Genomic DNA, 17,143 nt, shown 5'->3' on the forward strand with positions numbered 1-17,143 from the left:
TCTCAGCGCAGATCTTGGTCTGGAGTATGAAGTCATTCATCAACCCAAAGTTTGCTTGAGTAATTAGAGCTGCAAATTAGTCTCTGCTTCTTCCAAGTCAAGTAGTACTGCATCATGGCTTTCAATCCAGGACTATATTAATGCTGGCCTAAAATTCAAGTGCTAGAATTTCAGGGTGAGTTATCCTCGTATTGGTGGGAGTCAAAATACACCAGCAGTTCCAAACTCAGATACTAATGGGGTTGAAGGCTACCTACCATCCAATCCTACTTGTAGTGTTCGTCAGTCATTGCACAAAGGATATACCATTCACATTCTCTTACTTCATCAACTGTACACCCAAAATACTGGAAAAGCTTCAAACAAAATCTCTTCCATTTAACTAGTCCCACCCAATACAACTTCAGTTACAAATGTCTGCACGTCTTCCAAACCAGAAAACAATGGTTCAAATGCTAAATACATGAACGAGTTCTTCTGAGCAAAATGTGTTAAAAGTCAGAGCCACCAGAGGACTTTAATAGCTTGTAAACAGACATAGCAGGTTTCATACTCTGTTACCAGTGATGTAAGATACACATATGTAAAGCGAAGTACATATTTAAACACGCTTACATGGGAAATACCCTCTGTAAAAATATTTACAATTTAAAATAAACCAATTTAAGAAATGGATGAAAGTAAAAAAATAGGATACAGAAAACTCCCTCATACCATGGAACATCACCTAAATGAATATCATTTGGCATCAAGAGTCGACTCATTACCTTAAAATTTGTATGTTACAAGTGCATAGTTGTGTTTCCTTCTCCTTAATTATCAGCATTTACAGTTGCTCCAGGCTGCAAGCATAGTGGTATGGTATTAGAACAAATTAACATTACGACTTGCTCTTTCCTTTGTAAGGAAACCTGCTATAGAAAAAGTTCTCCCCAAATAGTGAGCCATGTGATAAAAATGTGGCTACAATAGCAAAGGCCATCTTTCCTGAGCCAGGAACTTTAAGGTTAGAAAGATTGTACAACTGATACTAAGCCCTTTTGGCAATCAAACATGTAAGAGCATGTAAAGCTGATAAATCAACATAGGAAAGATGCAATCTATACTATTGCATTTGTGTGTGTCTGCTACATTCAAACCTTTAACGGTAATAAAAGCCATGGCTACTACTTACTGTTCTGCCCAATCCTCCCGATTCTTTCTGAAGGACGTACGTACCACTTTCCCCATTGAGAATCTCATACAATTGTTAAAATATGTTTCACTAGCACTGTAGCAGTCTGCAATCAGAACTTTAGCTCTGATTAACATAGTCTTGTGTCAATGGTACACATTCACCAATCTTTCTGCTGAATTAAACCAGGCTGAAAATGAAGTTTTGGACAATGTAAGTTGACTGTTATCCTTGCTGTTTTTCAAGATGGGCATTTCTTTGGCATTCGTTAGGTTTTTGCCCAGACATTGGCCACTGTCATAAATGCTCATATTGACACATTTCTAGCAAGCAAGAAAAAAATCCCATAACTGATAGCAATCTAATGTCAAAGTGATTGTATGACCACCAAACATCTGATGTTAGATGTCATTAAAGTGCTGCTTTATAATCTCTGCCAGTTTGTGCTAATTAAGAGACAGAGAGGTCTGGAATTTTTACAAATCCCAAAAGTCACATCTGAACAGTTTGTATAATCAAGCTGTCTTTTAACCTGGTAAGGAAGCATCCATGAGCACTGGAATTTTGCATTAAGCTTTGCAGTTCAGTAGCAGCCATCTTTCCAACTCTCGTCTTTCACGTTGCCATAGGTTTTAGGAGTGGGTAATGATCTAAAATAAAATGAGGAATTTTTCAGTTTCATACATAACTGCTGAAGTCTCCATCTACAATATGTAAGAATTTAAATATTTTATAAATAATTGAAATATACTTCACTCATTTACTTCTCTGCAATACAGTTTAAGGTAACTACCATGTCAGAAAAGCATTTGCATAAACAGAAAACTTTTTGCTATTACACTCTGTGGCAATACAAACTTTATCTGCTGTCACCTAAAAACAGGACATTTTTTTAGTGATGTTTAAACAGGGAAATCCTTGTTCAGAGTATTACATTTTGCTTACATCAAAATCTTGACATTCACAGATCATTACTGCATTGTGTAAATAATGCACTATCTGTACATAAACTTTAAAAATAAGTGCTGTATAAGTTTAATAAGTGAAACACTTTTCTATAAGACCAGTTGTGCTTTGGACAACCACACTTTGCTACTATTAAGAACTTCCTGTCAAAAACAACTGCTTTTTATTACACAAAGTTTTGTACTAGTGACAGTGTAGTGTCAGACTGCGAAACAGTCAATACTGTGACCGTCATTTGTCCTTCCCCTGCCCAGCACTCACTGCAGAACAGAACTCTTCCACTTTGCTATTTACAGCTGGATTATCTTTTTTACGGTACTGGAGCCCAACTGTTTATCCTTCCTGTTTAAGGACATTCTTAATACTTCTCATGGATGACCACTTCCTTATGTCAGCTGGCTTCCACTTGACACCCTCAGTGAAAATCCACATTAGCATGGCATTAAGAGCACATATTCTAAACTATACATCACTCCCTTCTGCTTCTCCTGAAGACAAACTGTCTACGTAGCCTTTCCAGTTAATACTCAGTCTCTCTTGTGGTTGTTGTCCAAAACAGTCTGACATTAAGCAACTTCTACAGCTGGGTAAAAGCTGAAAATTCTGTTTTGTCCTGTGGGTTAACTACATTGATTTTTATGTTAAGTTTAGCAAATACTATGGATGCCTCCTCCATCCTCATGTGTCTTCCTTCCTAAAGTTTCTAGCTGCCCAAGGAGTGAAACTGTTCTCACCATGGTACCGCTGCTTGACCTAGCGGTTACAAGAAGAAAACAGTTCTGACTTCAGAATGTGTCACTCAGTGGTACAAATGAATTTTCACTTGCCAGCTATATTTTGGTAACTTTTTACCACATGCAGATAATTTCTGATTGCCTTCTCAGCCCAGACTAAGACACTTTATTTACTTAGCTAAGTATCCTTTGTTATTAATTTCACTTTCGCTCCTTCACCTTCACTCTCTAAATCAAGAACCTTTCTCTCTTTGTGTCCCTTCAAGAACCTTTCTCTCTTTGTGTCCCTTCAAAACTATTTTGGAAACATAGGCAAATACTTCACACTGAGGTCTCCCTTTCCATTCTAAAGACCTTGAGATCATCGTAAGAATGACAGGAAGGAGCACCACAAACACACGGTGTACAAAATTAATTATGAAAACTTCAAACTAAGACTGCCTGTCATGTACTTACCTGCGAACAGGCTGTGCAAGTTTGCTACGAGGCACTGGGATGCCCCCTGCAGAAGGGGCACTGGGTCTGGGCAAACCACTCCTCATCCCTGCTGTCCCTGCCGGTCTGGTAAGAGTAGTACTGTTAATACTGCTGGCAGGGCTTGGCAAGCCTGAACTCGGGGCTGCAAGAGGCCCTGGTGAAGAACTACTGTGTGTCAGCTGTGTGGCTTCTGGAGAAGCAACTGAACCGGGTCCATGATTACTAAATGCTTTCACTGGTTGTCGGAGAGCTAGGGGAGACGGTGCTGCAGGTGAGCGGAATTTACTTGAAGAAGGTACTGGAAAACAAAACACTGAAGTTATTTTCAAGTTTAAGCTACTGAAATTAAAACCAGGAAATAACTTTATTCAAACAATATGGAATATATAATGGAATACAGCCAATCAAGCAGCAATGAGAAACAGGAATTCAGATGTCCTCTTTGTCATGTGTTTTTGGTATCATAACTCTAATGCCTCATTTTGTTGCTACAAATATTTATTTCTCTGGATTTATAAGTAATACTAGTAAGGCTCTAACTGCTCTATCAGTCAAGTCAAAATAAAGAGAGGAGGACCTATTTGTTAAGAAGAAATTGCATTGCTTTGGAAACCTGTGAACCTAATTCCCATCCCTGAAAGAGCATGCTGAAGAATACAGTATTCTAGTGTGATACAGTCTGTAAACAGATTCTCAAAGTGATTAGTCTTCAATAATGAAATTCTGAGTGCAGAGCATCTTAATGTTTCTTTTATGCTCTTCTTTTTAACCAAATCCATTGAATCAGAATTCACCTAAAGATATGGTCATGTCCCAGATTTATTGGCTGATGGGGGGGTGTGGGGGGGTGGGGGTGGAAGATAGGGTCATGCAACCCCTAATACCAAAGAGATTAAGGTGCTGCTATGAAACCTAAACCAGACAACTGTAACAATTTATAGCCTTCCTCTTCTTACAAACATTATCTAAATTATCAGTATAAATATCTGTATTCAAATACTTTGTATCTGGGTTAGTATGTAAGGCCTTTATCTGGGATAGGTTAGTAAGCCAGAATATTCAACAGTTCTTGGATAAACACAATTCTTTTTAAGTATGAGAAATATTTTAAAATTATGCATAATGTATTACTAAACAGAATACTTAAAACTAATCCATCATCTTAAATGGAATTTCATCAGCTTTTCATACTGATTAGGGTGGGTCAGTAACAGTCAACACAGGCCATTCAAATCAATCAGGAAAATAAAACAAAATCACATTTCCATTTTGTGAAATTGCATCAACTATTCTTTCCTCCGCTAAATAAACTTTTTTTTACACAGAGACCAAAGTTACATCCTCTGACAGATGCTGTATGCAAAGTAGATGGTCCTTCACATAGCTTTCATTATCACTTTACAAGGTAGATCTACTATGAACATGTGTGAGAGAAGAGACAAGTAATACAGGAATGCGGCATCCTAAATGGGGTACAGAGGAAATGGTAGTTTTCAGGTTGTATTCTGAAGCCATTTCTTATAGGGGATGTGTAGGAAGATTAGTATGTGCCTCGTTACAGATGTGAGTTAGATTTGATTCCTTTCTGGATTATCCAAGAGGGTCTTCCCACTGACAGTGGCATCAAACACAGCATGAAGCCACTCATGGGAAAAGCTGACAAAAGAAAGGGGCAGAGATGTCAGCAATACATGACGGTTGGGAAGTAGCAGAATAACTAAAACCCCTTAAAATAAAAACCTTGGCATCAAGCCAGAGCATGGATTAAGGAAAGCATTACAGCAAAATGAGTGGTCAAGAACAGGGAAGTGCTCTTAGGAGTAAGAGACTATGTATTAGATAGTTTTGCAGTGTGACATTGCCCGTAACTTTGTGGCAATTCAGTGCAGAATTTCCACGTGATTGTACAGTGTAAACATAGGGAGCTTTTCTCACTAAACTTCTCATTAAAACACTTACTTAGAACACAAATACCGTGTCACATTAGCAACTGACCAACAGAGCAATGCCAGTGTATAAAAACTGACTACAGCTTTGGGCCTCTTATAAGCACAATGGGGAAAAGGTTTTTAGGCACAGAATAGAAGCAATGAAAAGCTGTAACTGAAGAAAGCTTGTCACATTCCCAGTGAAAGCAAGCATCCAGTAAATTACTCCTCTCCATTCTCTCCGGTTTTCTGTTGACCATATTTTACCATGCTTCCAACTTGAGTTGTCAATTCATAGACCGTTTCCTGTCAGCACAGCATTGCAGACGTTGCTGAGAGCTGCATTCATTCTTGTACATAAAGGAATGAATTGTCTTCCAGTGTTCTGGGATCTCCAAAGCAGTCCACATGATGCAATCTCTGGCAAACTGCCTAATAATTTTCCTCTACATATAAAGAATTTTGTCTTAGAGCAGTTTTGGATATTTAATAAAACTCAGTTTGGTCTATCTGTAAGACAGAATCACAAAGACTGAGGTACTGCCTTAGTTGAAGACTATTTGATAATTGTATACCCATTTGTGGTAGGTACGAAGCTGGTCCACAATTAATAAAAACACGTAAATGTGTAAGGGTACTGCTTAACAACTTCATGCAACTGCATCTCCTTAAAAAATAAACAATCAGAACCAACTACAATTAAAACATCTGGCAACAATAAAAATAAACGGCACTGTGCAGTCTTGACATTTAGATTTCCCACCTTCTCTGGATTCTGTCCTGGATTGTAGGCAGGGAGCAAGAGATCCCCACCTGGCAAAGTAGGATGCTGTGAAGCTTCAGCCTTATCTGGTTTGTACCCCAAGGCCAGCTGCTGCACTCCAACTTGAACCCAGAATCAATTCTAACGCAGTTGTTAAATTATAACCGTTGTGATGAAATGATTCAGACTGATATAAAAGAACAGATGAGGTAAAACAATGTGAATCAATAAACTGTTCTATCATCTCAGCACAGAAAAGACGTGGACCTATTGGAGCAAGTCCAGAGGAGGGGGCCACAAAAATGATCAGAGGGATGGAACACCTCCCCTGTGAGGAAAGGCTGAGAGAGGTCGGGTTGTTGAGCCTGGAGAAGAGAAGACTTCAGGGAGACCTACTGTGGACTTTCAGTACTTAAAGGGGGCTAAGAGAGAGATGGGGACAAGCTTTTTAGCAGGGCCTTCTAGTGACAGGACAAGGGGTAATGGTTTTAAACTAAAAAAAGTAAATTCAGACTAGATATAAGGAAGAAATGTTTTATGATGAGGGTGGTGAGACACTGGAACAAGTCGCCCGGAGAGGTGGTAGATGCCCCATCCCTGGAAACATTCAAGGTCAGGTTGGACAGGACTCTAGGCAACCTGATTTAGTTGAAGATGTTGCTAGATGAAGCTCATTGCAGGGAGGTTGGATGACATGACCCAAACCTACGATTCCATGGTCTGACTGATACTGGATTGCTGTATAAGCCTTAACAGATCTGTTACAGTGAGGTAAAGAGTTAGTTATTTGAATGTATTTTGAACCATATTACACCAAATGGTAAGAAAGCCAACATCTGTGCCTGAAAGGTGTCAAGCTATGTAATGATCAGGATTTTAAGAAACTAAACCCGGTTGTTGCTCATCATTGTTTATTCTTTTGAAACAAGTCTTGCTTCATTACTGCATAATGCTTCCATACTCACCAGAATCTCAGTTCAGAAGCAAGAAAACCAACATATCAAGGACTATAAAATACCAAGTAACAAAAGGACATTTTGGGTCCTCATTTGCAGTGAGGAATGACAACAACTATAAACCGGAATGCGTAACTGGCAGTGCAACATGCTCGGTTCCTCATTCTCCAAGGTTTAATAAAATTTTACAAATAAACTCAAAGAGAAGCTAATTTTCTGTACATTTCCACATCTCCAGACCAGGCTGTCAACTTAGTAAGTGTTCCAGATATCCAGATGAAGGCATGACCAACACGGAAAGCTTTGCAGAGGCATCGAGATAGTGGTCTTATGCCAAAGCAGAACATTGAAAGAACTTTTCTTTATTTTGGTATGAATTACTGTGAAGACTGTTAGAGACCTCCTGTGAAGCCCTGTGAATCTATTTCAAAGTCACTGTTCTTTGCTAAAACTTTCTGTATGGAGTGAAGTTGACTCAAAAAGTTAGTGTTGTTAAACCACAGAGAAATCCAGGCATTTTGTCAGCTACTCTCAGTATCTGCATGAAGGCCTCTTACAATCCCTTAAAGAATTCTAGCATATAGGGAGCTTATGATTTGGTCTCAAGTGAAATCTCTTTAAAATGAGATTTTTTGGATCACAATGGAAACCAGGACCAACTAAGCTTAAAACTGAAATCATGAAGTTGTTTTATCTGAGTAGTGAAACTGAGGCAGTGTCACATACAAGGCTGCCAGAATTAATTAAAAATCAGTTCAAACAAATTGGATTAGAGCATCAATATATTTAATTTTCTTCTAAAAAAGAAGCCAACTTCAGCTATGAGCAAACTGGAATATTATATACAATAGTCAGTAATTCCTAAGCTTCTAATTCCTAATTCCATCTCTAAGGATGGATGATATTTTCACTTGCCTGCATATTTTTGCACAATCAAAAAAAGAACAAGGTTTACAACTTTCATTTTAAAAACTGTATTTCACAGTTTTAAAATTTCCTATCCAATGGTGCCCTAATGAATATGGATTCAGGATTCTACTTGTCTAATCCAGATTTCCTGGTTAACACTAGAAGTCACCAATTCTTAGCTTTCATCTCAAAATCCAATTTAATATTTTTTCTCCTCTATAATGCAGGGTTGGATTTTTAATGTTTAGACCAAAAAGTTAACTTTCATATAGCAAGGACCACTTGGTTAATCTTCACATGCAATTTTACTGATCTAGAATATGTGAGATTTAATGCAGGTGAATGATTATCTGAGATTTGCTGGAGCTTGATAAGGGGTTGTAAGTTAATTACCTCCTTTTGTAGATGGAGTTTGAAGAAACTGTTTGGTTTTGAAGGCAGCACGAGGCAAATTTTTCTGCCTTTGCAGAGCTGTTGAAAGACAAGAAGTATTATATATGTCTAAAAAGCTAAGAAAACTAAATTTACTGGGAATTTCAGAATTGCATCCACTTGTGAAGCATCAAGGAACAGAGTGAGCAAAACACTCAAAAAGCTGTTAGGCCTCTGGAAGTGGTGGGGTTTTTTTAAATGCTGCTTGCTCTTAATGGCAAAGAGTTAGAGAGGAGCATGTCAGAAATTTTGCAGTGCAAAATGTGCAGACTTTGTAAGAGTAAACTGCAGGGCAAAAAAGCCCAGAAAGGCAAAAAAAAAAAAAAAAAAATACTACACCAAAGGGAGAAGAAGCCACCTAGCAAACATGCTACAGCAATATGAGTGCAAGATTAGAAACAAAGATGAAAATTCAATCGTCATACTTAACCCAGCAAGAAACTTTTCATTTTAAGGGAGTTTTTTAAAAAAATGTTCTAACACTACATAAAAGCATAAATCTTTGTTTAAATGTGATCATCAAATAAATTCTATTTTTCAGTTATGGAAATGTAAGAGATTTTGAGAGATGTCTGGTTTTTTTTTTCCTCCTCAAAAGGGTATGCAAGATGGCTCAAAACAAAGACATAACACGAAGAATTATCAGCTGCCAGCATGTAGACAGCATGACAGAAATTGTTTTTATTGCTCCTATGTCCTGCCTTTTTTCTAGCAATGTTCAAGGGCTGATACTGCCTTGAAATGACTTCACAACCTCCCAGTTATCAAGAGAGAAGCCAATGTTCCAAGAGCTGCAGAATCTTGGCAAGGAGAGAATTACCTATTGCCAGAAGGAACGCATCGACTCAGCATATTTTCACCATAGTGTATTTAAGGAGTGAAGGACAAAAATAGTCAATGAAATAAAGCTTTGCCTACACAAAGGCTTCTTAAAATGATAATGTATGAATAAAAATCTCCGCTCACCTCAGTATATGTAGTTTTATACCAGCGTAAAACTGATTGCACTAGTAAGGCTTATTTCCATAGCGAGAAGGAAGAAAGATGGGGGAACAGCTGTGCCTAAAGATTCTGACTGAGTAAGGAAGCTCAGTAATTTATACTAATTGGTGAATATCGCTATAAAGAAGGTAGGGGAAGAACAATTGGAATCCTAATAATATTAGTCAATCCTCTTCCAAATTTGGTAGCATATAATAATTGCCATCACCTTTCCTATCCTTCCATCAGTGCAAAATTCACAATATTTTGTGAATTATAAAATACAAACTATAAATCATCATGTGGTTTACCTTCATTCTGAAAATATGACTAGGTGGTCTATTCATTTTAGTCTTAACTAAAAGCTGTCATTTTCAACAAACAGCAAAAAGGAATTAAAGTGTTTATAAACATGGTAAAATGCTGCCTATGGCTATTAAGAATAAAACCCCCTATTCCTTCTACAACTAGAATCTAATGCAAAAATCATGTGGCAAGATTCAATTTTTATTCAACTTCTGGCACATGGTCTTGCTATAAACTTTTTTTAAGGCATACCCACGAAGAGCTAATTAAGTACAGTCAAATGTTTAAAAATGAGCACAATTCCCAGGAATTTAGTGAGGCAGACCACTGGCCAGAGGGCTTCCATCCACAAGTATTCCATTATACCATTTTTTACTGAATCAGTATTTTTGTTATACCACACAAAAAGAAGAACAGCTTCTTCCTTCATATTTATGATCTTGAGTTTAGTTTGTCCTAATGCATTCAGTTAGATTTAAATATACTACCGCGCATAGCACTAAGTTTCTTCCCCCATCATTATTTACGCTACTGGCAAGTCAGAGATGTGGGATGATATGGAAAGGCTTTAAAATATATGTATCTCAAATTCCTTCCTTCTCAATGGAGACTCCAGGAAACAGAGACTCAATAGCTAAACAATTCTGTGCAGTGAATCACTGAAAAGAACTTCAGGCAGTGCAATTTGAGCAATGCTGAGGAAACATGCGGTTTGAGATAAGCCTGGAGTGCATGCTTATCCACACTATTTGCTGCTCTTGAAGTGCTCCATATGCTATTACATTACCTGTCACAAATGGTGCACGCTGAATACAGGTAGTTACATTTACTTCTGATCAAGTGAACTGGAATATTTGGTTTCCTCAAAACATACACTTTCTTTCTTCTTTTACTCTGAACATGCCAAGCAGCTGGATCTTGGCAAGCAGGCTAGTTACTTTACTGATAATTTCAACAATCTACAGCTTAGCTCTTAGAAGAAGTATTATATTTAACTCTGCTTAAAGAACCATGTGCTAATAGTGCCACATAAGTAGAAAAGTATCGCACAATTCAATAGAAAGCACATAGCTCCTATGTGGAAGCCAGCCTAGAAGTTCTACGACTTTGCACTATGTGGTCTAGGACTCAAATACAGAGACTTCCCATCATTCTAACACTTTAAAGTCTAAAGATACCTATTCCTTGGAGAATGCAAGTATTACTGTATCTTCCAGTGTTTTAAGGTGAAATATTTACTGGCTTTCATATAAAAAAATTACATATAAAACCCCAACTTTCTGCATAACAGCATGGAGTATCAGATGTAAATGAAGATTCTGTTACAACTGCTATTTGATTCACTCAATCTCTTTTCAAAAAGAATTTGGATTTTTTACCACATTACAGCTAAAACTTAAAATGCCAAATGTTTTCATGTTTTACAGTTGTACATCTAAACATATTGTAAGTGTCTTCCATCTATTCTTTAAGCAAGCATGTACAATTTGCCTATGTAACCATAACAGGAATTGTCTCTTCAGAAACTTACTGGATTCCTAACTCATTTTTGAATGCCAGCAATCATAGCAAGTTCAGCATTGCAGCCACAGCAAATGTGCAAGTAAATTATGAACAGCAGATCTTTGACAAGGAGAAAAGTAGTGACCTCGGGGTGGCAAGCCAGCATCCTTGCAAAGGTAAGCTCATGCAAAACTAGCAGGTATATGAGGAAGCTTCAAATCCCAAGACCCAGAAGTCATTGCCAAGGGAAAACAAAAAATTTGCTGCAATTTAACAGTGCTTTGTGCAAGGTGGCAAAATATAAAACCAATAAAACAAAAAGTATACAATAAGGAGGACACAATTCTGGAAATTTTTATACAATGTACAGTTTTGCAGAGAATTTTTAAATCCAGACTAAGCAAAGATACTTACTCATTGACTTCATACACAAACCGTTTTACGATTGTCAATAGCAAGACTCTGACAAACATCTGTAAGAGCAGGGAAACTGTAAAAGCTAGAAATCTGGGCTCACATTTAAATGTAAGTTCATCTTAGAGTGGTTCACATTTGGGGAAAGATTCCCACAAACGGCAAGCAAATTTACCTAAAAATCGCTGTGATTCTCAATGCCTCCACAAGCTGAAAAATCTACAAATGTATAAATGTAAGTCACCATACTTTGGCTCCTTCAATGAAGAAACTCACTAAACATTGAATATTTAGACTTCTGCTGTCTGATCTTTCCCCAAAGTTTCACTGTGAATGTACTTTTAATACTGGAAATAGCTAACTAAGCTGCCCTCTGTGCTCTTCCCTTCCTAGTTCACTCAGTTCTAAAAAGCCAAATAAAATCTGTACAAATATTTACTAAAAATATTTTTTCCTTCATTTTCTTTCCAGTCATTAAAACACAAAACCAATACAGTTGGAGAGCTGCTGTCCAACTGCTCTGAGCCCTCTATAGTCTGCCTAACAGGTAACAGTCCTGCATTTGAACTACACACATGCCCTTTCAGTTGTAAATCCCACCTTCTGAGTGTGAACACTGGAAGAAGGGGACAAGGTGAAAAGTCATGCTAACTCTTTGGCTACAGCACCACACACCTGGGACTCCCTTATACAACCCTTACATCTGGTCTGAGTTACTAGAAAGACAGAAATCTTGTAGTCTTTGGCATGGTCTGTATTCCTTATTCTGTATTTAACTGTATTTGCTTGCGTTAACACAGTTTTGAGGAGACCAGTTAAGAAGGCCAACTAGGTATGCCAGTATGCCTTTACTGTTCAGTGGGTACCTTAGTTTCATTCACAAATATTATCTTACATTTCCCATCAAATATTTAGATTACTGATGAACTTTTATCACAGAAATTTTATAGTTCAAAGCTCTACACGTAATGATATTCATAATGTGTTCTTCCCTTGAAAATGTCACATAAGGTTATTAAATTCTGAAACTTGTTTTAAAATAAAATGGTCAGGAAACATTTAAACAACAGGAACTGGCAATATTGACATATAAAGAGGCAGTGAATATTTAAGTTTCATTGGCTTTGGCTTCTTTAAGGTCACCATTTTCAAGAGAGTTGTGAGATTAGCAGCGTTCTCATATCAGCAGTTTACTTTTGGACAAACCAGAAGCCATTAGCCCAGCAATGGTCTGTTTCATGGGACATAGGTTCATCCAAACTTTAAGTAACTGATACTTTAAAAAAGTAAAGAAAATCTGCAACTGAGTATGTAATTTCCAGGTGACAAAACAAATGAAGAAAAGAAATGCAAACAAAGGTTAAACTTGCATGAATGTTTTTAGATCAGGTTTCAATACTTAAAGTAGTAAACATCATCTAGGTACCTATTTTCATAACCTAGTAAATTTTTGTAGTCTGAAAATAAAATGCAACAGTATAGAGCATTATATGTTCTGTAAATCACAGAAAAGAAATGGTTTCTGAAATGTCTAACTACTTTATTTATACTCTTTACAGTACTTCTGCATGTACTTTTGGGAAACTATGAATGATACCTTAATAAGAGATCATACTTTAAGTATAATCAGTACCAGATTTTGTGGACCAAAAAGCAGGTATGATTAAAAAAAAAAAAATTATCAAGATTAGCATCTCCAGTGTGGCATGCGATCTTTCTCTTGGCTGTGAAATTGGAGGACAGCTGAGTACCATCGCTTAATTCTGAAATACACACTGAAGTGTCACTAAAGGTACTTACTGGCTGAGGCTTGAGGTTGAATGCGAGGTATTCCTCCATTTGGCACTTGGAAGTTTGAGTCACTTCTGCTGTTTTTCACAGACTCAGCTTGGATGCTAGATGTCCTGGACAGGTTTGGAAGACTACGCCTTAGTTTTTCTGTACAAAATAATACAAAGATACCACAAAATGTAGCCCAATGTTGGACAAAGTTCTGGTTATGAACCCATAGTTGAACCCCAAATCTAAGTGACATAAAATGTTAGCCATATCAAACTGCACTGCCATTTAAAAGCATATCTTGTTACATTACAGTTCTTCCATTATCTTGAATTAAAGTTCTATATTATTCTCAGATCTATCACATACAAACTATTTATTAAAAAAAGCAAGAAAGTACATTTTTCACCTGTGGTGAAAAAAGTCAAGCATAAGGTATTTTGAAATTGAAACATACCTGGATTATGATTCTCAGGTTTTTGTTCTACTGTTACAGTAACCGAATCGGCAAACCTCATTTGTGGTTTTGCAGTTTACATAGTCTTTACCTAGCAAGTTATTTATAATATAGAATGTTTGCCTAAAGATTGAAAACACATAGTAATTGAGTGAATTTTTGTGACTCCCCAGTCCCATATTGGCACATTATACAACAACAGCCACCCCCTTGCAAAGAAACTCTTCATGCACAGCATTCAGCATTACTGAAGTGTCCAGTTATGCTTCATCTTTCACATACAACTTGACTATCTACTCAGCTAATACTGGTTCTTCAAGGGTTTTCTAGAATTTGTACTACTGCTCACAAAATACAAGAAAATGTCATTAAGTATTTCTCAAGTCTAATGACATTCTGTGTATCTCCAGCCCATGCAGAGCTGGGATGACAACATACTTGGGATAGAAGACTGCAGATGCCTTGTCAGGATGAGCGGCCAAGCTAATTCTGTAGAGGGATGCAGGAAAAAAGTATGCTAACCATGCACAAGCACTGAAGATGAAAACAAAAGTAAGAGTCTTCACAGGCTGACTGTTGCTACAAGTGTACTTTCTGCGCTCTGTAGTTTCCGTTGCTCTGCACTGCAGTTGGCACATTGTTGAACCCTGTCAACCAAGTTTCCCTCTAATCATTGACGAGAAAAAAGGAAAATCCCAAGCAACTCTTTTTGGCTGCTGCTGTATCAACTCTTGAATATCCAAGCAACATTCAACTGCACAAAAACCACTGCAAGAGAAGTCCTTGGAAGTGTTTCAGAAGCACATGATCATACACTCTGTTTTGATCCCACTGGTATGTGCGATACCAGCTTTTGGCAGCTTGCCTCTCATGGAGTATTTTTATTGTAGCTCATCTAGCATGCATTAAGGCTTTCGTGAAATCCCAGAAAAGAACGGAAGAGGAATTCTCAACTATGTCACAATATAATTTACTAGATTTTGTGTGATACCTCTTCCTGTATAGCTAAGATTTCCCCAAACGACTACTAAGCTAACTCTTCCAAAGGTATTCTTGAATAGCTAATTAAATTTGCAGGATTATCTTCCCCAAAAGCTGCAGCCTAGCACACTGATTTCCCTGATTAAAATTATAAAACTTCTTAGTCAATAAAATTCTGTGGCATAGACCTCTTTGCTATATTAGTGGGGGAAAAAAAATACCAACAACCCCAACCCAGAAAATAAACTGTTTAAAAATGCGTTTCTACATCATCTCTACTGCAGACATTCTGCATCCAGCTTACCTGAAAGATGAAAATAAGTAAGTTGAATTCTTAATCTCTAGACGTAAACTCTTTCCAAAGTTAAGATTTTATTTGCCAGGTAACAACTACATTTTAAAATGGGAATATGCTTGTGAAGTTTCAGCCCAGTGAAAGGAGTTTCTGCCAGACTGGTACCAGGAAAAAGTACATTCAAGAAGCAAAATCATAAGAGGATTACATCATTTTGTTCTATGCTAATATAGTGTAATTGTGTCAAGTTTACTGCAAGCTGTATTTTTTATTATACAACAGCTTTGAGGTATCTAAAACATCCAAAAAATGCATGGCTGAAGGACTAATATTTTTCAGGCTGTGGTCATACTCAAAAGGTTTGGAGTCCTGCACTGCCAGAAGAAAGCATTCAGCTACCTCACAGGCTACAAGCACTCATAAACTGCCACGTTACTCTTATCTGACCACAGCTACTTTCCCTGCATTTTATTCTGTCATCTGCAAGGCCTAACCCTATTGGTGAATGATAGTTTCCCTTGGGCTCTGCTTTATTTTAGCGCATTTGCCTGCCAAAGATAGAACTTGGTCACCATGAAAGTCAATGACACCCTGAGTGACTGGATAACATCTAAAATAAACATAAGCCTATTGACTCATCTGACTGTAAAGGCTCCCCAGCAGAACTTAAGCTTTGCCTGCTCTGCTTTTTCTTCAACAACTCAGAGATTAAACCATGATGTTACACAGGCATATAGTTTTAGCACTGCAGACTGACCAAAATCCTTTACAGAAACTATACAACTACTCGTGTAATGAATTTGAGACAGAGATTTTTACCTTCACTTTTGACATTACTAGTCTGCAAATCTGCAGGATGGCCTTGAAGTGAAAGACGAGGTTGCTGTAAACGGCTAATCATAGGTTGGGGTGACACTCTACTGTATTCTATGCTTCGAGCAGGTGATCGGGAACGAGGTGAATTCCTTGGAGATTGTTTTGGTGAAGGCCATGGAGAACTGCGAGGTGATGGTGAGAACCTGTTAACAGCAGGGTGCACTGTGTGATGTGTGCCATCTTCTTCATCTTCCAAACTCTGTGCATCAAGCTCCTGATCACTGAATGTGCCTCGCCTTGTAGAATTGCAAGAAGAACCAGAACTACGCCGAGAAGCAGTTGCTGCATACTCTTGCCGGAGGCCTGGAAACAGTAACATTGTTTACTTGCTTCCAGCACAGAAATGGTTCAAACTAGAGACAGTGCATACAGATATCAACCTAGTGCTCACACTCAAATTTGGCTCACCTTAATTCCTTTCAGGTGAGGCATTACATTAATTCCAGATTAATAAAAAGTTATCTACCGGGTCCTAATGTCTTGAAAGAAGTAGGTGAGTTCATTCTTTCTCCTACTACAGCAATCATCAGTTTAGGTGTGTTGTGTGCTTGTTCATCTCCTCTCGCAGGCTGGATACTAGCAACACAGGCTACACCTTAATTTTGGTATCATGTAACATCCTATACCAATTACAGCAGCCACAATGAAATGTCTCTTGCAATTTGTTAGTAAATGTAATGAGAAAGCTGTGTGATAAGCTACCCCTGGAGAAACTAGAGTTGTTAGACCAGTGGTCTTTGAAGTGGGATGCATGCAAAACAATCCACTGGGGAACAGGGAAAAAATTGTACACTACTACTGTTTCTAAAATAGCATATATTTCATCTTTAGCTCATCCGTTAATTTTTATTTTTGTATACATTTGTGTACGTAATATATTAGCAGAGCAGTATGTGTATGTAATATATAAAAAATATGTATATGTTGGCCATTTGGATTTTTTTTTTCAGAGGTGTACACAATAAAGTCTGGAGGCCACCTAGTTAGACAATTGAAATTATCACCACTTTCTGCAGTCTCAGAGGGACAAAAAGACAAAACTTCAATTAAACATATAACAAAAGAGAGATAACAGGTGCTTAACTATTATTTGCCATGTTAACTTTAAATTTTGGTGATTTAAATCATGGTTTAAGCACTAATGTCAACAAGACTGGATTACATCGGGAAGGCACGTTACCTCCTGAGAAGACTAGTGGCAGGCAGTAGTCC

General features: G+C 37.6%; 1 protein-coding gene across 2 annotated transcripts in view; it reads right to left on the bottom strand.

Moving 5' to 3' along the window:
- Window positions 1–491: 491 nt before the first annotated feature.
- SLAIN2 (SLAIN motif family member 2) overlaps window positions 492–17,143 on the bottom strand; it is a 34,496-nt gene continuing 17,844 nt past the window's right edge. Inside the window, exons 5-9 of one of the 2 annotated variants that reach the window (XM_056336899.1) lie at window positions 15,875–16,234; window positions 13,344–13,481; window positions 8,301–8,378; window positions 3,331–3,649; window positions 492–1,824 (exon numbers count right to left, since the gene is read on the bottom strand). In XM_056336899.1, coding sequence (XP_056192874.1) covers window positions 1,758–1,824; window positions 3,331–3,649; window positions 8,301–8,378; window positions 13,344–13,481; window positions 15,875–16,234 — 962 coding nt within the window. In that variant the 3' untranslated portion in view covers window positions 492–1,757. The remainder of the gene's footprint in view (window positions 1,825–3,330; window positions 3,650–8,300; window positions 8,379–13,343; window positions 13,482–15,874; window positions 16,235–17,143) is intronic. The other variant, XM_056336907.1, reaches the window with a different exon arrangement.

Source organism: Falco biarmicus, chromosome 1 (assembly GCF_023638135.1).
Source record: "Falco biarmicus isolate bFalBia1 chromosome 1, bFalBia1.pri, whole genome shotgun sequence".
NCBI classification, from domain to species: Eukaryota; Metazoa; Chordata; class Aves; order Falconiformes; family Falconidae; genus Falco; species Falco biarmicus.